At 33.1% G+C, this 18550-nt stretch overlaps 1 protein-coding gene across 7 annotated transcripts; it reads right to left on the bottom strand.

Moving 5' to 3' along the window:
• Positions 1-1236: 1236 nt before the first annotated feature.
• LOC131666829 (sorting nexin-29) lies at positions 1237-17102 on the bottom strand. Of its 7 annotated transcripts, none has more exons than XM_058939794.1 (13): positions 16956-17102; positions 16811-16910; positions 15342-15368; positions 10715-11204; positions 10528-10653; positions 10187-10448; positions 10004-10124; positions 7014-7246; positions 6717-6932; positions 5726-5879; positions 4996-5136; positions 2691-2830; positions 1237-2612 (listed from the first exon to the last, which is right to left on the bottom strand). In XM_058939794.1, the coding sequence occupies exons 2-13, from the start codon at positions 16811-16813 to the stop codon at positions 2525-2527; spliced, it is 2001 nt and encodes a 666-aa protein (XP_058795777.1). In that variant the 5' UTR covers positions 16814-16910; positions 16956-17102; the 3' UTR covers positions 1237-2524. The 7 variants fall into 7 exon arrangements, with proteins under 7 accessions (XP_058795777.1, XP_058795778.1, XP_058795776.1 ...); XM_058939795.1 differs by having other exon boundaries at positions 16999-17041; XM_058939793.1 differs by having other exon boundaries at positions 16811-17102.
• Between the last annotated feature and the right edge of the window lie 1448 nt (positions 17103-18550).

The following is an 18550-nucleotide window of genomic DNA, read 5'->3' as shown; positions in this document are numbered from 1 at the left end:
CGGGACGAGGATCGTAATAATAATAATTAATTTGAATTCGCGCCAGCCTCTAAGCTTGTTTTGACTAATTTGAGTTACGTCTATATATGGATGAGAAGTGTTTCACACATCGGTATGTTTATTTTTTGTTTCCAGGCGGCATAGTTACGAGTGATTTATTAGCGAGACTTTCAAGCTTACGTTGAGCTTTTGCAATCGTATCTTTGATGACGTAAATTATAAGGTTGTCTGCGAAAACTATTGAGTGCATACCATTGCCATAATTGAGCTCGTATAGATTGAGTATAGCACTATTGTAAATATTAAAAAAGAGCGCTTTCCCTGCAGCAGTCCTTCCTCTATGTGAAAGTCTAGAAAAGATCTGGTTTCCGACGATTAAAGTAAGATAAAGCGGAACTGCAGTATGGGACAAATCTTAGTAACAAACTTAGAAATTTTTTATATCATTTTAAGTAAGAGCCTAACTAATATTAACGTGGTTAATGAGAAAACAAATTATTAAAATTCAAATAATATAATTTTTTTCAAAAACTATTGAGTTTAGTAAAAATTTATATAGAACAAAAATACCTTAGAATCGATTAAAGAATACCCTTAAATTTTTTCAAAGCTGAAAAAAAATTTCTAAATATTTCAATTTGTTGTCATTTTTGAAAAATAAAATTTATCTCTAAAAATTCTGAAAAAATTTGAGGGTGTTCTTTGACGGATTTTAAGACATGTTTTTTCTTGGATACTTTTTCTTGACTCAATAGATTCCGAAAAAAAAATTGTTAATGTTTACATAGAATTTCAGGGTTTGACCGCCATATAGGAAAAAGGAGTGATTCAATAATTATATAAAAATTGACTGTTAATTGATGAGTGTCGTTATTTCCCCCTGATCATGATTAGAGCATGAATTCCATCCGTTAACATACCAAAAAAAAATGCGAAAAATAAATTTTTGTCGAACTTCTTCACCTTTTTCATGATTAAATCGGCCATATCATTATTTCTTGGAGTTTGATCAAAGTTTCAAGCTCGGATTCTGAAAGAACATCAAATTTTACGTTAGAATAGTGGTATTGCAAATTTTTTGAATCTAATAACATATAAAATAAAACCTTTTGAAAACTTAATAAAAATTTACGTCGTGTAGGTATTAATGAGTTAATTAACTACAAAAGTCTTTATTTAAGTACATAAAAAAATGACATTTTAATTCTGTAAAAACGTATAAGTTTATAAATTTAAAAATGAGTATGTACGTATAAAGTACTTTAATTCTTGAAATTCCTAATTCAAAACAAAATCCATTGAGAGTTATAAAATTTTTTTACCGTTTATCCAAAGAAAATTTGTTCTTCTGTTCTGTGATTTCTAACTTCTAAATAGTTAAAATAGTACAGCATGCAGTAAGTAACGCTTTTTTTCTAACAATAACTAAACTAATAATTCATTATAATTAATTACAACTTCAGCCAAGCATTTCTTACACACATTATCTTAATAGTCAATTATTGTCTTAAAAATATAGAAACATAATAAATCCGTTATCGAAATTAGAAATTAAAATTAGTAACAACTGAATCGAATTCGTTCATTAGTCAATTATTACACAATAAAAGCTATAAGTAAAGGAATTAATTGAATTCCTAGTACCAAACTAAAAAACACTCTCTATCAGAAAGTTTGTAATATAATGATCTATTTATGTTCTATTTATTTATCTTTTGTAAGTATAATATAGATTTTTTATAAAAAATACTAAGTTTTTTTTACATTTACAAATGTCCTATGCGATTCTTGATCAGTGAATAACGTATATGGTATTTTGTAATAACTACAATTGCTTATTATATTTCAACTAATCTTTAACTATTTTGTTGTTTTATACTGCTTGCTAAGGTAATTTATTGAAAGTTTTATGATGTTTCAAAAATAAAAGTCTGTATTTTTTAGAATAATTAATGGCGCTATTAATTATATTATACAAAAGTTATTTTTATAATTGAACAATTTATTTAGAATTGTTTATAATTTTTCATGAAAAGAAATTAAAATATAAAAATACAATTTTTTTCTTTTACAGAATTGATTTGACAAGGCGATCGAATGTTACTAAATCGTAATTCAACATGTAACAATATTTACAATAGTCTCCGAACGTACGTGTTCGTATAATTAAATATGACTGACTTGTATTTAAACATGAAACATTTTACGATTTTATAAAACTTCGACATTGATGGCTATATCTGGCATTCGGATGACTAATAGCTTAATGAGAGCCATATACTCCACTTTATATTTAAGTTATATCTTATGGTGAAGTACAAATATAATACGCATATATGAACAAATTCTGTTTTGTTAAATGTAATATTTCAACAACGATCAAAATACTTATTTAATACAGATACTCTTTTTTTCTATTGGAAGTGCTTTCCTGACGAAAGAAAATTATTTCATAACTTCCAAAATGAGCTATTAAAAAATATTTACATCGGAATGAATTGTTTTTCTATACATGTTTAGAAAATTATAAACCCATGTAGTGTGGAGACGTCGATGAATATATATTTGCAGAAGAATCATTTCTTTTCGATTCTAAATTATGCGGAAGATCACTATTAGAAAAAGAATTAATGGTGTTGTCATTTCTAAAAGAAAACTTGAAATTTAATAAAAGAAATAATAAATCTCACCCGAAAAATGGTAACAAAGTAATCAAAGTCTGTTTAGTAGGATTGCTGGAAAATGCACCTGAACAATGAGAAAGTCTATTCACAATTCGTCTAAGCCATTGCTGCAATTTCTGTCTTCTGTCCTCAACGAATTTGGCATCCTATAAATATACAATGTATGGATGTATGAAATTCCATGAAAAGTGTCTTAAATTGAGACATTTTCATTGCACATTCAAATAACGTGTTCATCTAGGTCCCATAGTGCAAGCTCTTAATTTCTCTAATTTTATCATTCTGTAAATTTCAACCCAGCAAAAAATAATTATGCTCGTCACAGCGCACGTTTTTTTTTTCGTTCGTATCATCCATTAAACAAAGATTATGCACGCAACATGAAAATTCGATACAACTTTATTTTATTTTTTAAGGGTTTAGTTGTAGACGAATTCACCCATTAAGATTGAGGCCAAAACTAGGTAAGATAGAATCAAAGTAACTATTAGAAATGGGGTATAATGAAAAGAAGTATTTGTATTTTTTCTTTTGTCTTTTGCAATTATTTATAAAAAAATAACACTGACTGTCTGACCTGCCGTTTTATACTAATAAATTGCGGACTGACAAAAATTTTATATGGCTTTTCGTCATAATTTTTCCTGTAAAATCGATTGACACAATCAGTTTTTAAAAATAATGACTTTCTTGTATATTGTTTAAATAATTTTTTATAAACAATTGCAAAAGACAAAAGTATAGATACTTTTTTCATTATGCTTGTTTCCAATAGTTTGACGATATCTTATCCAGTTTTGGTCTAGGCCTTAACGAGTTAACAAATGACAAAAAGAAAAGTTGTAACGTATTTTATTAACTATCTAATTGCATAATTTCTTTGTCGATTTTTTCAAAGGACCTGAGTTTGGGTGCTAACTTTTAATGCATCAGCTATACCGATTACCAGATTTACCGGTTGAGTGCTCTCTGCATAAATTAGCTCGAATACATCCTTCTAGGTATTATAGTTCTTTACGTATCTTGGACTATGTCACGTTTTATTTTATCTAGGGACGTTGTGAAGAAGGAGGCAGTGGAGCGTACGAGGCTGTGTAGCAGCTAAGGATGTTCTGCCCCCTTCCCCTTCAAAAAGTCCCGAGATGTAATGCAACGAGCATTAATAATAATTGTAAACATTTTAAGGTTAAATGTATTTTGACTATTATTATACTGTCATTTTCTTCGGTACTGTCTGCTGTACCAAATCCATTTTAAAGAAATCCATTTTAAATAGATAATAAATTACAAATAACTGAAACTTTCACTTTCACTAAAACAGGAACAGACACGTTTAATGTTTCTCCACACTTAACAATTTTTTAAAGGCGGAGACTATCATTCCCAGTATTACGGAAAACTTATGTGTAGAGGACATTGCTCTACAGCTGAAGAAACACTCCACTGACCTAATAGATGCTATTACGTCGAAGGAACCAAGCTCCACGACTGTATTGAGTTGTTATAGTGGAGGAGCCTCCTCCGCTGTACTGAACAACTTTTTACGTTAAGTACGCTCTCAACGTAAAAAGCTGCTAATGGGTGTTTAAACTGAAAAGTAAAATATGTTTGCATCACGCGATGCCATCTGCCTTATAACGCTACTCGCTCTCTGCTTTCGAATTTACACATGCCACACAGCAGCACAGCGCTTTCATATTATAAGTTTCTATGGATACACATGCAAGTATATGCACATATACTATATGAAGTAATATGAAAATAGAGCTAGTTATATGCTTCGGTAAAGCAAGTTTTCCAACTCTCCGAAATTTCCTTGGATGAGTATATATGTCCTTTGAACTAACCTAATATACATTCATCAAATGTTTCTTTAACCCATAAATATAAACTAAATAGCGCCTAGATTACTACCTTCCTTTAAGTGGATCTCATAACGCCACATTCGATAATGCTATATAAACGATGAATAATAATTTCAATTATTTTTCTCTTTACCGCCTTGCACTAAATATGTTCAAATAAAGAAACATAAATGTAAATTTTCTCTTTTCGATGGCTATGATGCGTCCTCACTTTTGTCACCAAAAAAAGTAGTTTACTTTAATGTACAATAATTTGGGTTAGGTTAGGTATTATTAAATTAATCGCTGAAAAGTTCGTTATAAAGAATAGACGCTCGATTTTCAAATGAGATCCAATATGTTAAGAAATAATATGTTACGATTCCAGATTAAGTTAAAGGTAACGTTATTAAATAGACTTTCCTTACATAGAATTTCTGTAAATTACACCATATTGATCAACTTACTTTATTTCCGATGGTCTTTTTTGGAGGAAAGTCGAATGTTGTGATGACAGAATCTTGTTTTTTTAATTCTCTATAAAGTGCGTGAAATTGCGCATACCGTCGATATATGTTCCATTCGGTATCCCTGATACGAATATATATCTGTTGGAAAATTTGTATAATTTTATAATCTATCAAGAATTCTATTAGATGCTGATTTTCCAAGCGATTTAACGGCCAAATTTCCAATCGTATTTTAAATCTTAAAAGATTTTATTTTTACGTCATAAATGTAGTAATTTACAGCTTCAATTTCGCTTATTAAATAATGGATAACTGTAATTAGCAGGCAAACCGAGGATTGTGCAGATAATTATTTTACACATAAATTATTGTGCACAATAACATGGCGTACGGATTGATTAACGCCGTATGTTACTGTGAACAATTGTCGATTTGCCTGTCATTAGTACAAAAGATTTGTATTATCATTATTGAATTTTTGAAGAGAAAGATTAAGTTTTCTTTACGCCAGAGCTAAGAACACCAATGAATGAACTGCCAAACTTGATGTAGAATAATAACTAGGTGCAGACTAATAATATTTCTTGTAAATTATTTTCCTAAATTAATATTTTTTTCTGTTTGCAAAGCATGTTTTCTTAAATACGTTAAAAATATATCTAAAAAATTAAAAGTACAGAGATTTAGAAATTCAACCAGAAAATCAGCTTAAATATATTCAATTTACTTGGTAAACATGATGAATATCTGAAGTTTGGCCAGTGAGAAATGCAGATGGTATCCATATGTGAATAAAAAATGGTGCTGTGGTCGATACATCTTCATTTATTGGTCCTCGAAGACATTCCAATTCCGTTTGTAGCAACTTGACGAGTCTATCCCTTTTTTATAAAATTTCAGTTCGTGAAAATTTGTTACAAAACTATTATAGATTAAGAGTACTCAATAATATTGATATATGTATGAAAGAAAAATATATTTTCTTTAGCGTTGCTCCCTGTTGCTTACAGCTAAATACATAAGAAAATTATACGACTTCTATTCAATGATTCCCCTAAAACTATACAGAAAATGGTGATACGTGCGTTGTTTTCTCTTTTATTTTAACCAAGTATAAAAAAATCAATGAGCTAGGTAATTGAATCATATTAAAGAAATAATTTTTGTTAAAATTGACTATGTTTTTTTATAAACCGATATTCCGTGGTTATTTTAGCAATTTCTTTTCTCGAATACTGAAAAATTACTGGCTTAGGTATGCAAGTGTATGCCATTTCGAATGAAATCCGTCTCCATTAGAAATTGGCTAAACCATTCTAGAAATGTGCGAGACTTACATAAAAAAATAAGATCCAATATATAATTTTTACTTTTCTAAAGTATAAGTTACTTCTTTCTTTTTCTCGACTTTTCAGTACATGGCATCACAGGCGATTTTACCAAAAAAGATCATATATGCTATTTGCTTCAATTTTTTAACCGAACTTATTAGTTGTTTAATTAAGTAAGTTATTAGAACACAGTCGTAAATGTTTGTAAACTTCACGTCAAATCAAAAAAATGAACTTGCTCGCAATAATGGCTTTGAGCAGTAATTTTATAGAATTTCGTTAATCATGTAAACAAATTCAGTTGAATAGTTGCTTGTTTTCTATGTCGATATACTCGAATACTATGACTAATAAGTGAGTTTACGTAATTAGTAATGGACTATTCACTTATTATTTAGCTGCATAGTTAATCTAGCATTTAATTCCATCAGCTCTGCGTGCATTTCAGCAACTTGAATTAACTTGATTTGATACTGTTCAGATTCCTTGTGATAGCCTGATGAAGAATCCTCTTTGAGCTCAACACTTGCAGCTGAATTTTCTTTTAACAATTGTACAGCCGTTACATATTTTCTCAACTGTTGACGTAATAATTCATTTTCTCTAAAATATGATCAGTGGTTTGCTGTTAATATCTTTCCAATTTCGCCCTAAATCTACAGATTATTGTTTCTAACATATCACCTGTTTAAAGTTTGAATTTGTAGCTCACATTTTTCGATGTAATTTTGATGCTGATTTTGAAAGCGAGCTAATTGAATTTTACTTGAATCAGCTTCTCCTCGAGTTTGCTCGATCACTTCACTTAGTGCTGAAAGTCTCAATTTCAGAGCTTCCACATTTAAAATATCTGCATCTGAACATGTGTTAATGAATGGTTCAGTAGCTTCAACAGCTGGCTCGGTGGCCCCGTTCACCTTTCATTAAATTTATAAATCATCATCATTTGTGTGTATGTGTGTGTATCTGACATGAATTTTTTTTCCATGGGATGAGCTTATTCGAAAGGATATGTTAGCACGTTGGTGAATATTGTAATATACTTGATAGTTGCAATATTTGTGATGTTTTATCATTGCCTTAATTTATGAATAGAAAATAACCATTGATGGGTTAGGTCTTCATATATATAGAATGGGGCATTTTAATGAATCTGAAGTTGACAACGTTGACATTCAATGAAAAAATAAAAATTCTTTAACTTTGTAATGTGATTTATTGTTTATAATAAATACTATAATGATATAAATGACGAAAACGAATCGATCTGCTGATTGCACCCTCAAAAACAGCCCTTATGGTAGTTGATACATGAAACACCATACGGATATGTAACTTTTATTTATATTTCCTAATTAACCAAAACTTATTGCGTGAGCGGTCATTTTTATGTTCAATATTATTCATTCGATGATGGGTAAATAGTTTCGCACGTCGCATCCCCAAAAAACCACGCTTACAACTTTTCAACCGATACCTCTTGTGTGCCGCTTGCTCGAAAATTGATAGTGTTTTGTTTAGGTATTTTTATTAACCAAAAATTATGCAATCAACGGTGTTTCTTACTTGAACTAATGTTCATGTAAATCTGGAAAAAAATAACAAGGGAAATTGGAATAGTTGAAAATGTTGCTTGTCTGAGCAGAAAATAAGCATTCGTCAGTAATATTCCAGCGACCAAAAAAAGCCTAATCTATGCAACCTATTAGAAAATAACATTAGTTAATATGCTTGATTTTAAAAGTTATAAGCTACTTGCAAAACATGCGGAACCCTAACCTAACTCTAACACACACGCCCGCGCGCGCACGTTCACACATATATATGTATGTATGTATACACCGAGAAAAACGGACTTATAATATTTATTATTATTGTAGCTGACTTTGTTATTTATTTTAGCAGAGCTGGGATGTACTCGAATTATAGTGAAAATTATTTTTTTTGTTCACAAAAAATTGAGTATAAGTTTTATTATAATTTCATTTTAAAAATTATTGAGTCTTTAACAAAAAATATGTACCTACAGTAAATATTTTTATATAATAATTTTTATTGGTATCTATAACAAAATGTAATCAAATCATTAATAAATATTATTAATTGAGATGTAAAACTTATAATATGTATTATACAAGTTATTAAAATACGAAGTAAATTTTTGCATCTACCACATGACAAAAGCTACTTTATACAGTAGTACAATTTACTAGGCCAGATCGCGTACAGTCCAATGTTTTCAGGTTGTGGTGTAATAGTGGACATGTATATTGTTTCGAATTCGGTAAATTTTGCTAGCATATTTGGTAGACTGTTTGCCGGAACACGCTCTATATCAAACAACTGTAAGTACATATTTTATAATATTTATAGTATTAGAGTGACTACATGCTCATTATTTAGATTTGTTCATCTTGTTTTATAATATTTTTATTGTGTCTTATGTTTTAATTTGTTCTCACGTAATCTCTAATATGTATCGTCTTCGGACAGCGTTTTGGTATCAACCCGAACTCATATCTTAACGACCGTGGCTATCGATTACGTTTTCCTGTTGGCACTTGCAAAGTTTTCTTTCTTTTTGTGTTCTACGATTTTGAAACTACGAGGACTGTTGCACAGGACTGTTGTGTGCTTTCAGTTGTATGTCGTCTTCAACAGCATACCAAGAATAAATATCACGCTTGTCACATATACAAGCTAATTATTTCAATAACCACACTTCACCTAAATTAATTTTTACGTGAAGCGCATAAACATGTGCTATTGAACTTGCATGTCAAATAAAATTATAATAACTTTTTAAAAATGTATCACTTTGTTTTTTCAGAATTATAAAAGAGCGTCTTGAAAATTTAGCAAAATGAAATAGCAGATATTTTCAGAGATGAATATACTGCTACTTATTTTAGAGCATTTTTAGGAGATGAAAGGAAACGCATAGCAGCTACTGGGGAATTATGGAATCATTATAATTATATGAAAAAATGCTTGAGACAAGATAAATTATTAGCTGATAAAAAATTTGGACGACCAATAAATATTTTAGACTCTGATGAACTTGAGAATGGTAATGATTTCTTTATAATTACTTTTTCAAACTAAAATTATAAAATTTTGCATCCTACTTAATATATTTCCCTACTTAATATATAATTATATATTTTATTCAGATGGAAACATCAATTAGCTTTCTGAATACTCGCAACCCTGGGAAGAAGCTGTTTAAAAAAGAACATCAAGTCATGATCTGCGAAGATTAATGTTATGTGACAGTTCGTTAACTATATTGAATTATACAAAGAAATTTTTGTTTTTACAAATAAAGTTAGCAAAAGATCTAGTAAAATTATAATTTCTAGTTAATATTACTGCATGAGTAGTGAATATTATTCAAGTTAAATAATGAAAATTATTGGAGATTCTGTAAAAGTTTATTATGTATGACATAGTAATTTTTGCTACAATTTGAGTATGTCCCAGTTTTACTGTAGTTTATAGTAAATTTTACTATAATCATAGTAGATTTTCCTACCTCATGTCTCTCAGTATACGTACCCGTGCATCCATAGTAACACATACAGGTAGCGATTGCGACATTATTCTGACGCTCAATTGTACTTCGAAACTCGTATCAATCTCGACGACTAGAGCAAACAATTAAATATACTTACGTCTAGATAGCTCGGCAAATTAGTCAACATGTTGCCAAGAACAATTGGAGAAACAGGCATCAAGCCGCCGATCGTTTGCCCATCCGTCAATGGCGTGAGAAGCTTCTCCTCAAATATTGCTCTGTTGGAAAAGATGAAACATTGAACCGGTGAAACAAGGCCGTTGCAAAGGTAGTTGAATACTCGTGCTGCCAGAGCGATGCTTTGACGTCCACAACGACATCCTCGGCTTCCGGGCTAATTTCCAATTGGGATGCATCCGCGCGCAACGCGCCAGAGCACGTTGGGCCACAGCTCAGCGTTTCGGGAGCCGCGCTGGGATCGACAGACCGATCGACACGCGCAGCCGAGCTCGCGACCGCATCCGCGTCGACAGCCTCGTCGTCGAAACATATCACGTGACTGTGAACCTTTTTGCGCAGCTTGACGCGGGAAGGGCAGGCATCTGCAAGAAGGGAAACAAACGGCGTGACGAGCGTCGCCACTGCCGGCCGAGCCGCGCCCGGCGCTAGGCGACCACCTGCCTGGAGGCTCCGGATTGATGAGCGGCTCGGCCAGCGTTTGGCTGGTGCGCGCCGGGCAAGCCCGCCCGGGGCCGGCGTCCAGCTCCTCGCTGTCCACCCGCATGGCGAAGAGCACCGCGGTGAGGCCTGCGCAAAGAGTGGAGCGACGGTCAAGGCCGGCCGGAGGCGGCGGCTGCGCGCTACGCACCCGCGGCCAGGCTGGGCAGCATCGAGGAGCGGCACTGGTCCAGCAGGAAGGCCCCGCGGCGGTAGTGGGCGCGCAGCGCGGCCGGGCCGCCAGCCAGCAGCGCGCGCAGCGGTGCCTCGAGCGCGCGCTCGTTGAGCGCGGCGCGCAGCCAGGCCCGGCCGCGACCGCGGTCTGTACGCACGCTGCGCAGCCCGGCGAAGCGCTCGCGCTCGTGGCGCGCCAGCTGCTCGCGCACGCTCGGCCAGAAGCCGCGGGCCGCGGGGCCCGGGCCGCGCGCCAGCCCGTGCTCGAGCGCGCGTTCGAGGGCGGCGCACAGCTGCAGCACGCAGGCCTCCGCCTCGGTGGCAAGCTCGGCGCGGCCGCCGAAGCGGCGCCGGCACTGCTCGGCCGCCGCCTGCAGCTCCTCTGCCAGCGCGACGCGCTCGCGCTCGGCCGTCGCCTCCGCCTGCTGCTCGCCGCCCGCAGCCGTCGCGGAGATCGCGCGCAGGGCCTGCAGCAGGACAACAGCCGTGTGCGTCAAGTCGCCAACATCGTCCGCCCACACGCATTCGCTGCGCCCATTCTTCCTCCCTGCTCGGCATCGAATGGACTGCTGATAGACGCCACCCTTTTCTTAAGCTACGCCCACTACTTTTTGCTCGATATTTTGCCCCTATTCTCCGACTGTTCCACCACTTGATAACGTAAGGCCTCTGCAAGGTTTATGCTATGTATATCCGAAACCTACTGACTATGCTTCGTGTACACGTCTATGCCTGTGTGATTTGTTCATTCATTGTTTGCCGTTCCGTCAATCTATCAACAACTCTGTTTGCAAGCATTTAACACCAAGAAAACAAGGTGATATGAAGCTAGTAAATGAAAGGAAATTTTCCGCGTCCTCTGCTGCAAAATTATGTCCTTGCGCAATGGTAATATTCATTTTTCAAAAAATATATCCACATGGTTTTTTAATAGAGTTACTGCAACCGATACTAGTCATAGCACTTTTACCGAAATGTTTTGACCATATTTTATGCATTAATATGTATTATATCAAGGGTCGTACTCACAGTAGTTCGAAATCAAAACCAATTTATAAAAGAGAAGGGACATTATGTGATTAGGCACAGATGATTTCTTGGTTTAGTTATAAGATAGCAAAGGACTAGAAAATGATTGCTTATCAAAGCACTGGCGGCCTCGATATTACTGAATATAAAAAATTTACTGAAGCAATATCGAATGTCGAATATGAACCCCCATTTATTATGAAAAGGCAAATACACTAAATAAGTCTTATAAGCAACTATTAATTTTGAGCAGGATTATTATTTAAAGCAACCGTGGAACTGTTTTATCACATCTTTGAATGATTAATATTTTGATAACATTTTCGAATCGTGAGCCAATCTAATTGCATATTTATTTACCAATAAATACTACAGTTGGCTATATATCAGATCATTCAAATATGTTGAATAGATATAGTGTAAAATACTCGGTTTCACCAAAGTTTTGAAATGTAACAAAATAGATGATCGCGCTGAATGTGATCGGCTGGTTGAGAGAGCGCTGCAAATTTTGCCAGAAATACAGCAAACTATTAAGAAAACGGCCATACCTATAACGCTAGCAGTATGCAAATGTGAAGGTCAACGCAACTTGCATGCAATGTTTTCCATACTCAACCAATAACCGAATCACGCATTTTTTTAAGTATCATAACAAAATAAAAATTTGGCGTGTCATATAAAAAAACGATGATCGTTTTCAACTCACTTTCACTTTCATCATTATAACCCGACAATCAATAATAAAAAAATTTAAGCCATTCCTCAGACTTACTAATTTATGATGTACTAATCAAAAATTCAATATGTACTTTTATCTATTCATAAAAATTGCTTCAAAGTTATGACATTTGAAACTTGAAAGTACAATGTTATTTCTTCAGATATGGTCCAAGAATATGTATACAGGGTGTCAATTAAGTCCCGGGACGCCTGAATATTTTCTGAAGTACTTCAGTTCTGAAAAAGGTCAAGGTCATTCCTTTAGTAACTTTCAACGCGGAATCCGATGGCGACCTTGGATTTGTCCTTGAGATTGACCTTCAAGGTTATTTCAAGGTCAACTTTGTTTTTTTAAATGGGAACCCCTATTTTTGACAACGCCAATCGAAAGAGCGGAAAATTTTACGTCCAAAACGGTATTTTAAAATTTTTTTTCATGGCCTTGAGAAGGTCGATTAAAGGTCAAATGCTTGAAAAACTGCCTAAAAGCGTTTTTTTAATTTTTAAGATATCGAAAAATAACCTCTACAAAATTTGTTCAGAACAGAGTGGGCCACCCAATGCACCAAAAACCTTTGACCTTTAACCTCATTTTAAAGGTCATTTCAAGGTCGAAGTGTTTTTTGTAATGGAAACCCCTCTTTTTGACCCCGGATTCGCACATAGCGCGAAATCCGACGTTTGGATAAGGTATTGTGTTGAGTTTCGCGCTATGTGCGAATCCGGGGTCAAAAAGAGGGGTTTCCATTACAAAAAACACTTCGACCTTGAAATGACCTTTAAAATGAGGTTAAAGGTCAAAGGTTTTTGGTGCATTGGGTGGCCCACTCTGTTCTGAACAAATTTTGTAGAGGTTATTTTTCGATATCTTAAAAATTAAAAAAACGCTTTTAGGCAGTTTTTCAAGCATTTGACCTTTAATCGACCTTCTCAAGGCCATGAAAAAAAATTTTAAAATACCGTTTTGGACGTAAAATTTTCCGCTCTTTCGATTGGCGTTGTCAAAAATAGGGGTTCCCATTTAAAAAAACAAAGTTGACCTTGAAATAACATTGAAGGTCAATCTTAAGGTCAAATCCAAGGTCACCATCGGATTCCGCGTTGAAAGTTACTAAAGGAATGACCTTGACCTTTTTCAGAACTGAAGTACTTCAGAAAATATTCAGGCGTCCCGGGACTTAATTGACACCCTGTATAAATTTTAGGAGCCCTTGAGTGGCGATGTTTTCCTAATTTTCCGTGCCCAAAGTGGTAGCCGCAAATTTTACATTTAATTAAACAGAAATAGTTTTTTTAAGGATTGTTGAGGTCACTGAATTTATTTCCGTCGTTATTTTTTACCTAACTTATTCCAATGGGGTCAAAAATAAGGGATACAAATAGGAGTTGAAGGGATCATTTTTAATTTTTCATGAAAAAATTTTTCTTTCGGATTTCTATAGTTTCTCAATCAAATATATTGACATCTTTAGTGAAATAAAAATTAGGATAGAAGTTTTGTAAATAATTATTATTGCACATCAGTTTTCATCATTTAACCTGTAGTTCGAACTCTCGGAATTTTTACTTACAAAAAATATTCTTTGCGATAAAACAAAATCTCTAATACTCGGGTTTGCACAAAATGGAAAACTTTGACTCCTACTTTCCTCTTATTGGAATTTTTCATTCAGAGAAGTATTCTTTGCAATTACACAAGAGATCCTAAACTTATACATGAAAAAAATTGTCGACTTGAAACCTTGTTTTAACCCCTATTTTTGACCCATCGGACTTTTCTGTAACAAAAGGACAATCTTCAATAAAATAACAGACTATAAAAATACCGAAATAAATAAAAAATTTTTTACAATAAAATAAAAATTTACCCTTGACTTTGGGAAGATAGCGTTCATGCACATAAGAATTATACACATAATCATTGTACACAAACAAATCCGTATTTTATTTCTTACACAAAGATAAATTGATTGTGCACCATAATTTCAATAAATAATCTATCTCGATAATATTATGCACACAATCGTCAAGGCAAATAATTAAGAGACACAGCCGTGCACTGGACATTGTACACTCCTTAAAAATAAAAAATCAAAGGATACTGATGACTTTGCACAAAGAAATTATGCACTTACGTTGATTGATGGTGCACCAACAATATCTACCGATTTTTTATAGAACTTGGTGCACTATCAATCAACGTAAGTGCATAATTTCTTTGTGCAAAATCATCAGTATCCTTTGATTATTTATTTTTTAAGGAGTGTATAATGTCCAGTGCACGACTGCGTTTTTTAATTATTTGCCTTGATGATTGTGTGCATAATATTATCGAGATATATTATTCATTGAAATTATGGTGCACAATCAATTTATCCTTGTGTAAGAAATAAAATACAGATTTGTTTGTGTACAATAATTATGTGTATAATTCTTATGTGCATGGACGCTACCTTCCCTTGACTTTCAACCATTATTTTCAATCCCATCAAACTTTTCTGTGGTAGTAAAGAAACTCTTTAATTGAAGAAATCATAAAAATATCGAAAACAAGAAAAAAATTTTTTTTTCGTGAAAATCTAAGAAATTACCTCACCTTCAACCCCTATTTTCAACTCTTTAGGAATTCTGTAGGCCAAAAATAACGACGAGGATGGAATCAGATACCTCAAAAACAGTTATAAACAGAGGTTGATGATGTTCCATGGAGAATTACTATAGTTATTTTGATTTGTACGTATATGATCCGCTGCCGCTTTAGGTACGATTTGTTCTTGTACATATGTGATCCATTGTCACTCAAGGGATTAATATTCATTAGAATAAAATTTCAGTTATAAAAATTTTCTCACATCGCTTCGTAAGAGGTTGTGTATCACCTATAAAGATGAGAAAACTTGATAAATATCTCAATATCTCAAAATGCGATGAAATATCTCAAAATTGTACACGGTTATAAGGGTAAATAAGAATACTATTGGAATAAATATATTTTAGTTTGTAAACACAGGCATAGCTAATCTCTGAACATTCAGCTTTGGAACCCCCTAATGAGTATCAAGTTACAGAGAAATTAGGTTGTATGATTTTTTTCCACATTCATAGATTATTTATTATTCTGATTACTTAATGGTTATGTTAAAAATATTTTTTAGCAATTAAAAACATTTTTTCAACTCTTAGATTAAAAAATATAGCAGACTTTGCATATATTAAGACAATCATAGTTTACTAATTGATATAATTGACAAAATTATAACTAATAAACAAAATGGTTAAATATAACTATATCAACCCTACTTTAGTTGATATATATTAACTAAAGTTACTTACAAAAGTATAATATACCTTAACTAAAGTAGGGCCTGCCCTGGGGAAATCAAAATCAGTATTCAAACTATTAGAATGACCTACGAGAATATCAACTATTTAGAAAATAATAAAGCATTACTCTATTTCGATAGAGATACCATAGAGAAAAACAAATTTTTACCAATTTTATATACAGACAAAAATTACAACCCAAATATAAGAATCTAATAATTGTTGATGATATAGTTTTTACTTCTCTTTGCAATTATAAAACAATTTTACACCAAAATATACTTCCTTACTAAATAGTAACATGTATTGTTTAACTCACTTGTCTGGCGAGACTTATTGAAATGGAAACGATTATATTTGCAAAAAATAGAAAAGTATCCACTGAGTATTATATTATAGCCAGACAAATGTTTAACCGGTTTTAGTGAAGAAGATGAAGACTACAGTCAAAGTGCAATGATTGTGATTCTTATTGTTTTTTTCCTATATTTTATTATTAATTAAGTTTACTTTTAATAATTAGTTTTACTACAGATCAGTGAACAAGAGATTATCCCCTCTGCCGGATTGCAATTTTTGTAATGTATATGTATTATATAATGTAAATTATATATAGTACTCAGGAAATAAATAAATAAATAAAATAATTTATTCTATAAATAGTAAGTCAAGGAACCTAGTTTTAATGAATTATATAGATGCTGAATTTGGTAAATTAACATTGATAAGTATTAAATTGCAAAACTATTAATCATTTAAGTTTATTTTTATATTTTCTTATGATTGCTCTCTACCGTAACTCTGCATTATCAGCTTATCTATCTATATATTTCCAACTGATTTAACATTAATAGTATTCATGATTTTGATTACTTTTTATTAACGGTGCTGCAGTCCAAAAAAAAGCAATTATCAAAAATGATTTTTGTCTATACAATTGACATTTATAGACGCAATTATCAAACAACGAAAAGAGCAAAGATGTTATTGTACTGACCATAAAATCAGATAGCAATGTTAACGTGCTCCTTTTGCGGTGACGTAGATACACAAGTACAGATACTTGAATCTACGAATTAGCAGTTTTGATAATTAACCTACGATCGATCATTATAGTTGTCGTAATTTAATAGCTATGGTACATTGCATCGTTTAGTAGTGAAGTAAATCAAAGAGAAAATGCACCGGATTTTGCCTGTTCATTTTTTATACGAAAATGTACTAAATTAACTTGTAAATGACAAATGACAACTTGCAATGATCACGATACACTGCAATATATATGCTTGTTTCTGTCGCTCAAAGTCGAACTTCCATTTGTATACACCACCCTTACTCCAGCCAGCAAATTTAAATTATAGCCAAAAAAAAAATACCAATGGGAAGGTATGTAACTGCACCCTCCAAATACGCTAAAACATCAATCTGCACCTTTCTACATTAATAAATAAAAATTAAAAACCAATGGTAATATTTTCATATTTTCAAACAGCTATAACTCCAAAAATACTCAATATTTCTGAATAACACTTTTATAAAAAAACTGCACCCGGACCGATTCTAATTGCACCCTACTTAATTTGTCCAAATTATCACCGTTAGTTAAAAAATTGGTAAAAAAACAAATTCCCCATTTGGAGTGTGCACAGGTTGCTCAATGAGCATGCGCGGATGCCATCTCGTCATCTATAGTAAAGTTCAAAGATAAAAAAATATGTAAATTTGAAATTGCATTCAGTGTTCCAGACTGGGGAACACCTGATCGGACCGACGTTGTTTACATGTGTACTTTAGGCCCCGGTCCATGGAGACAAACACCTTTTAATCTTTGAAGTGAGTCGAATACGCTTTCCCCTGATTTTAATCCTAACTTTTCATATTTTACCTCATGCCTAGTTTTTTGTATAACTTCTTGGCTATAAAGAAATGGTGGATCAGGATCTCCATATTCCATTTCCCTATTAACTTCTTCTAGTTTCCATTGTCTTGGTTTTCTAGATTCTAAATGTTCTTTTACTTTTTTTCTCTCTGGACCAGTTAAACGTCCCTTTGTTAAATGGGATATTCCATGAGAATTCAATGTTTCTACACTGAAAGTAACAGGTTTTCCATCGACAGGTTCATAATCTACTCTCTTTAAAACTGGAAAGTATTGTGAAAAAGTCTAACAACAGAACCAGTTTGAGGAACTTAAAATAAATTTACAAAAGTATCGACGACATCAATTAAAATGTAATTATTATATTATTAGATTAAGGGAGTACGGTGGGAGATAGAACTAAAAATGAGAATCGTTTGAAACTTTAACTATATCTTTACTAAAATGCTTTAAAGCTATGGTTCAAATTTGGTAATCGTTCAGAGTTTCAAAGCCGATAATTAATTATTGAAATTAACATGTAATCTTATGGGGAAATGTACTTTTTATCATTTATTAAAGCTTTCAAAAATGAAAAAATTCCGAAAAAATTCTAAGTTGTGTAAAAAATGATTCTACATCCATATCCGTTTTCAAAATTATCAATCAGAACCTGGTTTGATCGTAATTAAATAATTTCTACCGCAAAATGATGAGTGACGTCAGCGAATAGGAGATACGGCAACGTCGTATCTAACCTGCGCTCCCCGATTCAAATATGTATGCTTGAATGACGCATTGCTTTAAAATATACAACTGTTTGGCTTGATTACAATTACTTAGAAAAAGACTATTAATAAAAAAACAGTAACAAATTGA

Source organism: Phymastichus coffea, unplaced genomic scaffold (genome assembly GCF_024137745.1).
Source record: "Phymastichus coffea isolate CEN01 unplaced genomic scaffold, Cenicafe_Pcof_1.1 PCOF00061, whole genome shotgun sequence".
In the NCBI taxonomy this organism is placed as follows: domain Eukaryota; kingdom Metazoa; phylum Arthropoda; class Insecta; order Hymenoptera; family Eulophidae; genus Phymastichus; species Phymastichus coffea.
This window is presented reverse-complemented; position numbering and strand designations above follow the sequence as displayed.